At 39.8% G+C, this 13556-nt stretch overlaps 1 protein-coding gene across 1 annotated transcript in view; it reads right to left on the reverse strand.

Annotated features, from left to right (window-relative positions):
• Positions 1–1337: 1337 nt before the first annotated feature.
• Positions 1338–13556, reverse strand: part of LOC128666856 (cytochrome P450 2C15) — a 45134-nt gene continuing 32915 nt past the window's right edge. Inside the window, exon 9 of the mRNA XM_053721656.1 lies at positions 1338–1887. Within this exon, the coding sequence (XP_053577631.1) occupies positions 1706–1887 (182 nt within the window). The 3' untranslated portion in view covers positions 1338–1705. The remainder of the gene's footprint in view (positions 1888–13556) is intronic.

Raw genomic sequence — 13556 nt, forward strand, 5'->3', positions numbered from 1 at the left:
AAGTCGAAAGTAGTTATGAATAGTTTACATTCCAATGTTCTTCATATAGATGAAAATGTTTATTTTAAAATATATATTTCTCTATATAACTGATTATTTTCTTGAAATGTATTTAAAATTAAACAAGATGTCAGTGCAACCCTCTAATGATAACATTTAATGGATGCCTCCTAATTCTAAATGCTATTAACTGTATATGTATCCCCATTGCATTAACACCTTCCTACCTGAACCACAACTAAGCCCTTTGCCACTTTGCACAACTCCGCAGCACAAGGGCACTCCATAAAAAAAAAAAACCTGAAATCATCCTTTTTAAAAAACAAACTAACACCCACATAGAAATAACATAGCCCCATAACCAGCACCAAGTTTCCCCTAATGTAAAGACATTAAAGGGACACTGAACCCAATTTTTTTTCTTTCATGAATCAGAGCATGCAATTTTAAGCAACTTTCAAATTTACTCCTATTAACAATTTTTCTTCGTTCTCTTGCTATTTTTATTTGAAAAAGAAGGCATCTTAAGCTAAGGAGCCAGCCAATTTTTGATTTAGAACCCTGGACAGCACTTGTTTATTGGTGGGTGAATTTATCCACCAATCAGCAAAAAAAAAACAGGTTGTTCGCCAAAAATGGGCCGTCATCTAAACTTACATTCTTGCTTTTCAAATAAAGATACCAATAGAATGAATAACATTTGATAATAGGAGTAAATTAGAAAGTTGCTTAAAATTGCTGCTCTATCTGAATCACGAAAGAAAAGTTTTGGGTTCAGTGTCCCTTTAATCTATGATCATGTAATGTCTTCTTACTTGTTGGATGAATAAGTGACACAGAAGTTCACAAACGCTCTAATGCAACATAACGCTTTATTTCAAACAGTGATCTAGTGCCCTAGAGGCATGAAACGCGTATGATGCAGAGGGGCCATGGTCCTTCCACTTTGCTTTGCTTTACTATGTTCTCCAGTGGATGATATATGTTTTTATGGAAATCAATTTGACACCTGAACTCTTACTTTACCTGGCTCGGCTGTTTGAAATAGAGCATTATATTGGATTAGAGCGTTTGTGGACTACTTAGTGCTGGAACTTCTGTGTCACTTGTTAAGCTTCAGTCCTATCGGGGACTGTCTCCATTGCACCTGACTTTCCATCCACGCCCACTACAATGTGTCGACACGGAAGAATGCCGCTGTCTACCTTCGGCTAAGCATCCTTTCCCCCTTGGGTTCCTATTTCTTGTTGGATGGAGGAATGGCCGACCTGATAAGTATGTGAATTGGTAAGCTTTTTCTATTTCAAAAGCTTTCGGCCTTTATAATCAAACCGAGATTATTTTTGAGTATTGCCATTTATTCATACAAAATTGTTTATATTTCTCAGCAAATACAATTTGGGCAACTGAGATTAAAATACATCCCAAAAAGATTTCATGCAAGTCTCCCCTTAGTAACGGTCCATGTTCTTTTAATACAACCACTGTGGTTGTGTTGTGCTTTCATGATTATCTTAAATCCTCAGAATATAGAACTTCTTCAATGTAGAAACCCCCCAAAACATTTTTCTACAGGTGTAAAGAAAAAAACATTAAGAGAAAACTTTCTATGAGTTGTTTCTGTTATTCAGGATGTTGTCTTCATGATTCAGATCCAGGTCTTCTCAAAAGCAGGTCTAGGCTAAGCAGCTTGGCCTTTGTATTGTTAGCGAGGGACGGCATACATAGTATATTTCCTAGGTCTTGATGCGTTGGTGTTAGGTTCAGGTGTGATCTCAATGTCCTTTTCATCTACTGTGGGCTTCAAGGTAAACTTCTGTAGTATGTTGGTTAGGAAAAGAAATAACTCCATACGGGCCATGCCTTCACCAGCGCACACTCGTTTTCCTGCAGTAAGGAGATGGGAGACACAAGTATATCAAGATGAGAAAAAACAAGCATGAAACTTTCTACATAAAAGGTGTATGGTCCATAAAATACCATTGTAGAACCATCCACACAATGTTGACGGAATATACGTTAATATTAAAATGTGAAATGATACAACAGACCTTGTTTTGTACCCGCTTCTCTGTTGTGGTGCTATATGGCATTCTCTAAAGTATCCTTACCACTTGGATGTCTATTATGCACCTTGCAACATGCTTCTATTATAAACAGTGATAATATATTGTTGATAGCTCTAGTATTAGTATTTCCCTTTTGTTTTTATGACAGAAAACCTACCAAACAACATATTTTAAAAAGCAAATCTACTGTTTAAGGGTTTCTTTCAAGAGAAAAATAGATCTTTTTTTTGAGACTTGGGGGCCGATTTATCAAAGCGTCAATCGGCCCTAATGCATTTGTTTTCGCAAGAAACAGGAGTTAAGAAGCAGCGATCTTAAGACTGCGGCTCCTTAACTCGTCCGCCACCTCTGAGGCGGTGGACAGCAATCAGCCGATTGGATATGATCGGGATGATTGACACCCCCTGCTAGTGGCCGATTGGCCATGAATCTGCAGGGGGCGGTATTGAACAAGCATTTCACGAGAAATGCTTGTGCAATGATAAATGCTGACACCGTATGCTGTCGGCATTTATCGATGTGCAGCGGACACGATCTGCTACAGCAGATGTCCGTCCGTCCGTGTATGTGTGTGTGTATATATGTGTGTGTGTGTGTATATGTGTGTGTATATATGTGTGTGTGTGTATATGTGTGTGTGTTTATATATGTATGTGTGTGTGTATATATGTGTATATATGTGTGTGTGTATGTATATGTGTGTGTGTATGTGTGTATGTATATATGTGTGTATGTATATATGTGTGTGTGTGTATATATGAAAAATACGAGTGTATCACTGTGTAGTCTGCGCTCCTCCCGCAGTCCTGTGGAATGAACAGAGCCCGGCACAATGGAGAGTGGGTGGGGGACACACCCCTGTGTGATGCAATCCAATCAAGTAGGCAGCCTCCTCAGGCGTGTCAGCCACACACGCTAAAAACAGAGATAGGTCAAAAGGTGCAGAGAAGGCGCTCTGTGTAAAGGGAGAGTAGTAATCTAAGTGCTATAAAAAGCACTAAACCATATGAAAAATGAAGACGAATTCCAGGCAACAAAATAAAAAAGTAAAGAACAATTTTATTCCATAACGTTTAAAAAAGGACAAAACCAGGATGTCCTGTACAGAGCCAGCAAATGCTCTACCAACCAGGCAAGTGAGCAGATCCCCATGCAGACATGTTTCGTGCACCAGGTGCACTTGATCACTGAGTGATCAAGTGCACCTGGTGCACGAAACATGTCTGCATGGGGATCTGCTCACTTGCCTGGTTGGTAGAGCATTTGCTGGCTCTGTACAGGACATCCTGGTTTTGTCCTTTTTTAAACGTTATGGAATAAACTTGTTCTTTACTTTTTTATTTTGTTGCCTGGAATTCGTCTTCATTTTTCATATGGTTTAGTGCTTTTTATAGCACTTCGATTACTACTCTCCCTTTACACAGAGCGCCTTCTCTGCACCTTTTGACCTATATGTGTGTGTGTATGTGTGTGTGTATGTGTGTGTGTATATATGTGTATGTATATGTGTGTGTGTATATGTGTGTGTATGTATATATGTGTGTGTGTATATATGTGTATATATGTGTGTGTGTATGTGTGTGTATATATATGTGTGTGTGTGTATATATGTATGTGTGTATGTATATGTGTGTGTATATGTGTGTATGTATATGTGTGTATGTATATATGTGTGTGTATATATGTGTGTGTATATATGTTTGTGTGTATATATATATATATATATGTGTGTGTGTATATATGTGTGTGTGTGTGTGTATATATGTGTGTGTGTGTGTGTATATATGTGTGTGTGTGTGTGTATATATTTCTATGTGTGAGGTGTTTTATGCCGAAATCTCAGTAAAATAGTATAGCACAGAAGCAAAACGCTAAAACCTTATCTTACATGAGTTTTACCGTGCGCCCCCATAAAAGTCTGTGAGAGATTAAGCACACCCGTGCCCCCTGACATACAGTTGTTAGTGTGCACTAGACTATTGCTTCAGTGATTAAAAAAAACAAAAAACTTTGTACTTGTTATATAATAACAAAAATAGAAGTGGTATTGATTGCGCTTGAGTGCGCTAATATTTTTGTGCTCCACTTGTAATCTACACCAATAAAGGGATAGTTTATGAGTGGAGCACAAATTTGTGCTCCCACAAGTGCTTTATCTGCGCTCAACTTTTTTTTTACCATTGCACGCCCAGTTGCTCACGTATTAAAGGTCGCAAGTAAAGACTTTGCGAAGTTGTGAACACAGGACCATATTCCCCCATAGACTTTAATGGAGCAAACATGAGCGTAGGATTGCAATAATATGTATGTATTTCTATAAATATGGATATCTGTATTTAGTTGTATATATATGTATGAAAATACATATATATACATATGTATAGAAATACTTGCGTATATAGTTATATACATACATATATTTATACATGTGTTCCTATGGATCCCTATGTAAAAGCACTTTTGGCCCGTTATTTTTTTTTTTATAACACCTGAGACCTCATATCTTTGAGCCATTATAACTTTTTATTGCAATTTAAAAAAAATGTTTAATTAGATACTGTTTTTATGAGTCTAACTGTACTCTGTAATGTATTTTTGATGTGTTTTGTGACACTTCTTTGACTTGCGTAACAGTTAACCAGAGCTCTGAAGTCGCGGTCATAATTGTAGCGTAAATTGCAATTGCGCTTAAGTGTTTGCATTTACTTTCAACATTTAATACAGGCGGATTTTAACTTGCGCGCAAATAACCACAAAAACCCGATATCACTTGCGCTCAAACGATAGCGTCACTCATAATCTAGCCCATACATTTTTTACTAAATCGTCATATTAAAGTGCAATTTTTTTAGATCATTTGTGTACTGCACAAGAGAAGACTTCTTATCAAGAATGTCTCATTTATTAAATACATCTTATTCGGAAAATGTCGGGGTGGATATCGAATATGGCGGCGTGAGAAAAGAGCTCCAGCAAACCTGCATCTTATTGTGTAATTATAGCCGCCATATCGATCCTCGAAGTAGTCCTTGGCAGGGAAATCCAGCCTGGAAACACTGCAAGGCTCACTCAGCAGCAACCTCACCATCGGAACACTACGCAGGTAATATCAGTAGCCGCCATTGCCTTTGCCGCCCACGACGAGTGAGTTTCTACTGTGCCTGGATGTATATAGGGCGCATATAACTGCCGATCTCAGCAGCGCAGTAACCCTCCACACATAGGGTAAGAACATTTAACTACTGCGGCTCTGCTGGGAATAAACTTGGCCTCATTGCGATGTTAATGCCGCACTTATAATCTTGCCTCAGATCTTTGTCTCAGAGCTAGCTACATCTTTTAAAATAAAAACGCATCACAGACAAAGGGCAAAGTCTATTGATGTCCACAATTATTTCGACACTGAGAGGTCAATTTATTAAGCTCCGTACAGCTCGCCGGAAACAGAAGTTGCTCCATAACCTGTCCACCTGCTAGCGAATCTGCAGGGGGCGGTATTGCACCAGTAGTTCCCAAGATTCAATGATAAATGCAGGCAACGTATGCTGTCGGCATTTATCGATGTGCAGCGGACATAATGCGCTACATCGTATCATGTCCGTCCGCACAATAATAAATTGACCCCTGAATATTGAACTTATTATTGTGCATCAAGACCACATATAGCTTGCTACACTTTCCACTGCTTAACTACGCAGCATACCTATAAAAAGTTAACGGGAGTATACCTTTAATACCTATAAACAGAAAAGCTGCAAACAAGAAGGGAAATAAAAATATATTTTGTGAGCATAAAAGTAATAAGCAGACGGACCTCATCATTTGACTGAGACCTCCCCCGCACACAGCAATCTGCTAAGTGGCACAAGATATACTTGCTATAGCATTTTTGTTTTTTACTTAAAGATTCCTGTTGCCTACTGCAAACGAACTGTATGACCTGTAACAGCCTATGGACAGGCATCTAACCTCTCAAAAAATGTTGAAAAGAGCAAAGGCCCACCAAGAAAGGAAGGGGAAGACGCCCCCTGACCCTCCACCTACTTCACCATCTACGATGGCTGTAGTGACACAGTCAGACATCTCCCTCAACGCAGATCAACAGCTTAGCTCTCTCCTCCTGACCAAGCTGGATACTTTACAGAAGGGTATGGATACCCTAACTACGGAAGTTAAAAATTTAACTCACGGCTTACTATGGCAGTGCAGCGAATCTCAGATTTGGAGGATGGTCATAACTCGTCGGCAATTAAGATTACGGATTTAATCCAACAAAATGCCTACCTTCACCAGAAAATTGATGACTTGGAAAACCGTTCCGTAGGAACAGTATTCGGCTGGTGGGACTCCCAGAGTCGGCTCGCCCCATCTCTATGAAAGTGCGCATAGGATTGGAAGTTACAGGCCAACAACTCTGGAGAAGAGTATCTCAATTTTCAATCCAAAATTCACCTTCTAAGAGCATACTGAAAAATTCAGATGCTGCTTTATGACAACAAAAGTATCTACCTGTTTCAGGACTATTCATCGGAAGTCATGAGGAAAAGGAAAGAATTCTTCTCTCTTGTGCACATCACTACATAAGGAAAAGCGGCAAGCCATCCTGCTGTTCCCAGCACATCTTAAACTTCACACTCCGAGAGGCCCTAAAATCTTTGATTCACCCAAAGATGCTCAAGCCCTCTTAGACCAAGAAATGGAATTCACCTCACAACTCCACTCACAGTAACATGCCTCTCCTGGCTGATTCAGTTGAGGAACCTTTCTTTCGCTCCTAAGTGGGAGCTCAAGCCCCTGAGAGGGATATTAACTGTGAAATCCAAAAATAAGACAATTATGGTTTGGTATTACTTATTGATATATGTTAATTGTTATATGTTGTTTTGGTTGTAAAAAATTTACCAAGGCTATTTGTTACAGAATGTAGATTAGTTTTTACTATGAGTCATCTCTACTTGTTACACACTACACACTCCAATAAAGATAACTACTTGAGCTCCACTCCTCCTTATGATTACGTGCAACCCTGTGTAGCATACTTAATATATATATCCCTCCTAGGCTTCCAATGTCAGTGAAAATCATCTCCTGGAATGTAGGAGGGATTAATTCACCAATCAAAAGAAAATCTATTCTAGCTCACCTAAAGTTCCCCGCTAACATCATGTTCCTACAAGAGACCCATCTTAATACACCCGAACACGAAAAACTTAAAGTTAATTGGATCTCAGAGATTATTAGCGCCCCCTATAACAACTCTAGTAGAGGAGTAGCTATTCTATTCCACAAAAATTTTGACTATCAAATAGAGGACAAGATCATTGACCAGGAGGGAAGTTTTATCATTACCAAAACTTAAATGGCAGGGAGAATGGTATACCTTATGCAATGTTTATGGCCCCAACCAGCGAGCCCCCAAATTTTGGCAAGACTTGACCAAAAACCTAGCTAGATTTTTAGACACTAAACTCATTATAGCTGGCGATTTTAACCTTACCCCCAATCCAGCACTTGATAGATTTAGGGACCCGACAAGATCTGCTCCAAAGAGGCCTATAAGAGATATGACAATATTTCCACTTAAGGTATTTGATGTATTTTACTCCTCTTGGAAGTGCAGGACATTTGGAGAAGACAAAACCCTACAGGAAGGGACTTTACTTGTTCATCTCGAGCCCACAATACGGTATCCCATTACCTCCTGACTCTCTAGAGCTCCTGATCACAGAAACTAAAATTTATAACATCACAATCTCAGACCATGCCCCTGTCTCTATAACCCTTCTCCAATCTCCAAAACCCATTTACAAACGTGTTTTTTGCTTCCCATTTTGCTTCCCAACTCACCTAATTAAGTCTCCTGATTTTAACATGTATCTAGTAAAACAATGGGACAACTTCGTAGCTAACAATGCCCCCCATTTGGAAACCCCAGAGCTTTTTTGGGAAACAGCCAAAACAGTCCTCAGAGGGGACATCATTACATATCTTACTAAACAGAAACATTTACAAAATTGTAAAGAGGAACACCATAATGATATGATGTCAAAAGCATACTCACTTTACTGCCAATACCCAACCCTGGCTCATAGGCGTTCCTACTATGCAGCAAAAAAGGAGAGAGATACCTTCCTATTGCGGAATACTATATATCAAGACAATAGAAAAAAGGGCAGATTTTTGAAGCATGGTAATATATCGGGAAAGTTTCTAGCTTCCCTGATTAAAATTAAGCAATCAAATAGGGGAGTCCCTGCTCTCAAGAAAGGAGACCAGCTGACAAATAATCTATTAGATATAGTAACAGAGTTTGCAGAGTATTATTCCACTTTATAACAGTCACAGCCAGCCCAGAGGGATGCCCAATATAGGTTTTGGAATAAAATCACACTCCCCAAAATAACAACTGACCAAGTAGACAATAAAAAGGGTCATGAAACCCAAACATTTTCTTTCATGATTCAGATAGAAAATACAATTTTAAACCCCTAGCAAATATACTTACGATTTCTCTTCCCGGGAATTAGCCTCAACTCACACAAACTGCAAATTGCTCTTTACGCGGATGACATGCTCCTCTTTATCTCAGATCCAAAAACCCATGTCACCCTAATTTTAGATTCGATTAAATTATTTGGAGAATTCTCCTGACACAAAATAAACTATTGAAATCCGAGATCTTATGGTTAAATCAAAAAATTAAAAGATACAAAGATGCCCTACCCTTTCCCCACCGTTAACACCCACCTAACCTATCTAGGCATCCATATCTCTGCCAACCCACAACAATGGTATCAACATAATATGACCCCTATAATCCACTGAATTAAAACAGATTTGGCCTCCTGGCATAATTTACCACTCTCTCTAATGGGTAGAGTACACATAATTAAAATGATCATGCTGCCCAAACTTTTATATCCCATTCAGACGTTGCCCCTCCTTTTTAGGCGCAAAGACATATAATTTCTTAATGGTATGTTCAAAACTTTTCTTTGGAAAGGAGGTAAACCAAGAATTGGTATTAAGTTATATCTGCCTTACTCGAAAGGAGGCTTAGGTTTGCCAAATATTCTTTATTATAATTGGGCCTCACTATCAAAGTTTGCATTGGATTGGAAACTGGGTACACAACACTTCTCTACTATTCAAATAGAAGAATCCGCACTCCCTCAGTGGTCCCTCTCCTTTTTACCACATGCTACACTGTCAGAATTACCAGTTACTCTACAATATCACCCCATGTTTAGAGACATACTCTTAGGCTGGCGTGCCCTGGACAAGAACTTGGCTTGGGACCCAAGTCCCTCTTGTAACTTACCTATTTATTGGAACCCTAGATTCATACCTGGATTATTATACCCTGTGTTCCATACCAGGAAACTCCTAGGCATAGACATCATAGGCAAGTTGCTAGATGTCTCTACCAAATTGGTTATGCCCTTTGATATTATATGTAGAACATACTTAGTTCCTTATACTAATACATTTGCCTACTTTCAACTCCAGCATCATATTTGATCTTATCAGCTATTTTTAACATTACAAGTCACTGATATTGGGGTCCAGACATCACCCTGTGGGATTGCGGTGAATGCTCCTGGCGGAATACCTTGACTGCTGTTTTTCTACATGGAAATCATTACATGCTGTTTTAAATTTTTGTTCCTGTAAGTGCATTACTGTTTGTGCGCTTTTTGTGTACTATATATAAATATGTAAATAAATACACTTGAATCTTGGTTGCGCTCCTGTTCCCTTTATTGTTTTGCATGTTGACACCGGCTGAGAGGGAAAGAACTCGGCATTGATGGAGCTGCACCAGAGACACCATACATACCACTGAGTGACGTCATCATCCAGACACTTGGATTCACACGCCAGAACTACACGCCACACACCAGTGGGGAGTGAGTTTGTTTGGCTGCATCTTTGTCTTTAGCATATACACTATAAGGAAAATATCGCCACAGAGGAAGTCTTGGTCTGCAGTTTAAAAAGAACTAAAAGCGGAGCAGTTTTATAAAGGTACTGTGCCAGTCTAATTTGGGAGTTGATTTCTTCTACAAGATACGACGAGTCCACGGATTTCATCCTTACTTGTGGGATATTATCCTCCTGCTAACAGGCAGTGGCAAAGAGCACCACAGCAGAGCTGTATATATAGCTCCTCCCTTCCCCTCCACCCCCAGTCATTCTCTTTGCCTGTGTTTGTACTAGAAAGAGGTAAAGTGAGGTGTTAGTTTTAGTTTCTTCAATCAAGAAGTTTTTTTTATTTTAAATGGTACCAGTGAGTACTATTTCCCTCAGGGGGATATAGAAGAAGATTTCTGCCCTGAGGTTTATGATCTTAGCAGATGTAACTAAGATCCACGTTGGTTCCCACAGAGCTTCTGAAGGTAGTACAAGAGAGATCTTCATTGTGGAGAACGGTTTCATGCTACAAGCAGCATTGAGGTATGTTCAGTCCTTTACTTCTGAGGAGACTTGGTGTATCAGAACTGGCTGACATGTTTTTCCCTGCAAGGGAAGGGGTAAGCAGTAGACCTGTTGAAACAGAGGGTATTACTGAAAACCTGTATGTATTATTTGTTAACATGATACTGGGCTTTATGCATATTGCAGCATATATCAGAGACACTGGGAGAGGCAGCTTAACGGTTTGGTTTTTATTAGTGAATAACAAACGTTTCCATAGCTGTTTTTATGAGGTTTATGTTTGGGGACCACATGGCTTTTGGCTAAACCGCTTCCCATGCGGTTGTACAGTCTGAGGTAAACGTCGTCCATGATGGGCGGGGCCTATTTTCGCGCGCTCGGACGTGCAGTTCATCTGGCTGTGAAGGCAGCAGGCCTTAGCTCCGGATGGGTCTACACTGATGTCCTGTTAACCGGATCGTTAGCAAGTCCTTTTGCAGTTCCCTGGGGGCAGGTAGGCGCCACAGCTCTGCAGGGGTCGTTTTTTGAAATCAAATACATTTTTTGCTTTAAAGAACGTCTAGAGTTTAATTTTGCCCTTTTGCCTCAGGCTGCAATAATTTTTGGCACTATTGTGTATGTGTAGCTAATTAGATAGCGTTATTTAACGTTTTTTAGGCAATTTGAAAAAATTGTGCGCTTTTTTATTTCTTAAAGGCGCAGTACACGTTTTTCTAAAAACTGTTTAATTCAATAAATAAAGTGTTTGACTACTGTGGTTATTACTAGTCTGTTCAACATGTCTGACATTAAGGAAACTCATTGCTCTATGTGTTTGGAAGCCATTGTGGAACCCCCTCTTACATTGTGTACCTCTTGTACTGAAAGGGCCTTACATTGTAAAAAGCATATTTTAGGTGAAGAAAGTGTGCCTAAGGATGATTCTCAGTCTGAAGAGAATCAGGATATGCCATCCAATTCTCCCCAAGTGTCACAAGCTTTAACGCCCACACAAGCGACGCCAAGTACCTCTAGTGCGTCTAATTCTTTTACTCTGCAGGAGATGGCTGCAGTTATGTCAACTACCCTTACAGAGGTATTATCTAAATTACCAGTGTTGCAGGGTAAACGCAGTAGGTCAAGTATTAATGTGAATACTGAATCCTCTGATGCTTTATTAACTATTTCTGATGTACCCTCACAGTGCTCTGAGTTGGGGGTCAGGGAATTGCTGTCTGAAGGAGAACTTTCAGATTCAGGAAATGTGTTATCTGACATATTCGGACGTGATGTCCTTTAAATTTAAGCTTGAACACCTCCGCATGTCACTTAGGGAGGTTTTAGCGATTCTGGATGATTGTGATACTATTATGATACCACCAGAGAAATTGTGTAAGATGGACAAATATCTAGAGGTGCCTACTTACACTGATGTTTTTCCAGTTCCTAAAAGAATTTCGGAAATTGTAAAGAAGGAATGGGATAGACCAGGTATACCGTTCTCTCCCCCTCCTAATTTTAAGAAAATGTTTCCCATATCAGACACCATTCGGGATGCTTGGCAAACGGTCCCTAGGTCCCTAAGGTGGAGGGAGCTATTTCTACCCTGGCTAAGCGCACAACTATACCTATTGAGGACAGTTGTGCTTTCAAAGACCCTATGGATAAAAAGTTAGAGGGTCTTCTAAAGAAATTATTTATTAATCAGGGTTTTCTTTTACAACCTACGGCTTGCATTGTTCCAGTTACTACTGCAGCAGCTTTTTGGTTTGAGGCTCTAGAAGAGTCTCTGAAGGTTGAGACTCCATTAGATGACATATTGGATAGAATTAAGGCTCTCAAGCTAGCTAATTCTTTTATTACTGATGCCGCTTTTCAAATTGCTAAATTGCTAAATTAGCAGCGAAAAATGCAGGATTTGCATTCTAGCGCGTAGAGCGTTATGGCTCAAATCTTGGTCTGCTGATGTCTCATCAAAATCTAAGCTTTTTTAGCTATTCCTTTTAAAGGTAAGACCCTATTCGGGCCTGAATTGAAGGAATCATTTCTGACATTACTGGAGGTAAAGGCCATGCCCTACCTCAGGATAAGTCTCTTAAGACGAGGGGTAAACAAAATAATTTTCGTTCCTTTCGAAAGTTTAAAGGAGGACCCTCTGCTTCCTCTTCCTCCACAAAGCAGGAAGGGAATTTTGCTCAATCCAAGTCAGTCTGGAGACCCAATCAGTGGCTCAGTGTATGGAGGTCATTGGATTAATGGTGCAAAAATACATAAGGTTCACCAGCACTGTTAGGATAAAAAAATTATCTTTTATTGAAGATCCTTTAAAAATAGCAACATTTCGTGACCTTATGTCACTTAATCATGCCTTGATTAAGTGACATAAGGTCACGAAACGTTGCTATTTTTAAAGGATCTTCAATAAAAGATAATTTTTTATCCTAACAGTGCTGGTGAACCTTATGTATTTTTGCATCATACAGAGGACTTGCAGTTTAACCTCATCACCATGCACTATTAGCGGTGCTGTATTCATGAATGATATTGGATTGGATTAATGGTAGCGGCAATGGACATCATTCCATTTGCCCGCTTGCATCTCAGACCACTGCAGCTGTGCATGCTCAGATAGTGGAATGGGGACTATGTGAATTTATCTCCTCAGATAAATCTGGATCAAGAGACCAGAGACTCTCTTCTTTGGTGGTTGTCGCTGGATCATCTGTCCCAGGGAACTTGTTTCCGCAGACCCTTGTGGGTGATAGTGACAACGGACGCCAGCCTACTGGGCTGGGGTACAGTCTGGAATTCCCTGAAGGCTCAGGGTGTTTGGACTCAGGTGGAGTCTCTACTTCCAATCAATATTCTGGAACTGAGAGCAATATTCAATGCGCTTCAGGCGTGGCCTCAGTTGGCTTCAGCCAAATTCATCAGATTCCAGTCGGACAACATCACGACTGTGGCATATATCAATCAACAGGGGGGAACAAGGAGTTCCCTAGCGATGATAGAAGTATCCAAGATAATCCGATGGGCAGAGGCCCACTCTTGTTATCTGTCGGCAATTTA

This window comes from Bombina bombina, chromosome 7 (assembly GCF_027579735.1).
Source record: "Bombina bombina isolate aBomBom1 chromosome 7, aBomBom1.pri, whole genome shotgun sequence".
In the NCBI taxonomy this organism is placed as follows: Eukaryota; Metazoa; Chordata; class Amphibia; order Anura; family Bombinatoridae; genus Bombina; species Bombina bombina.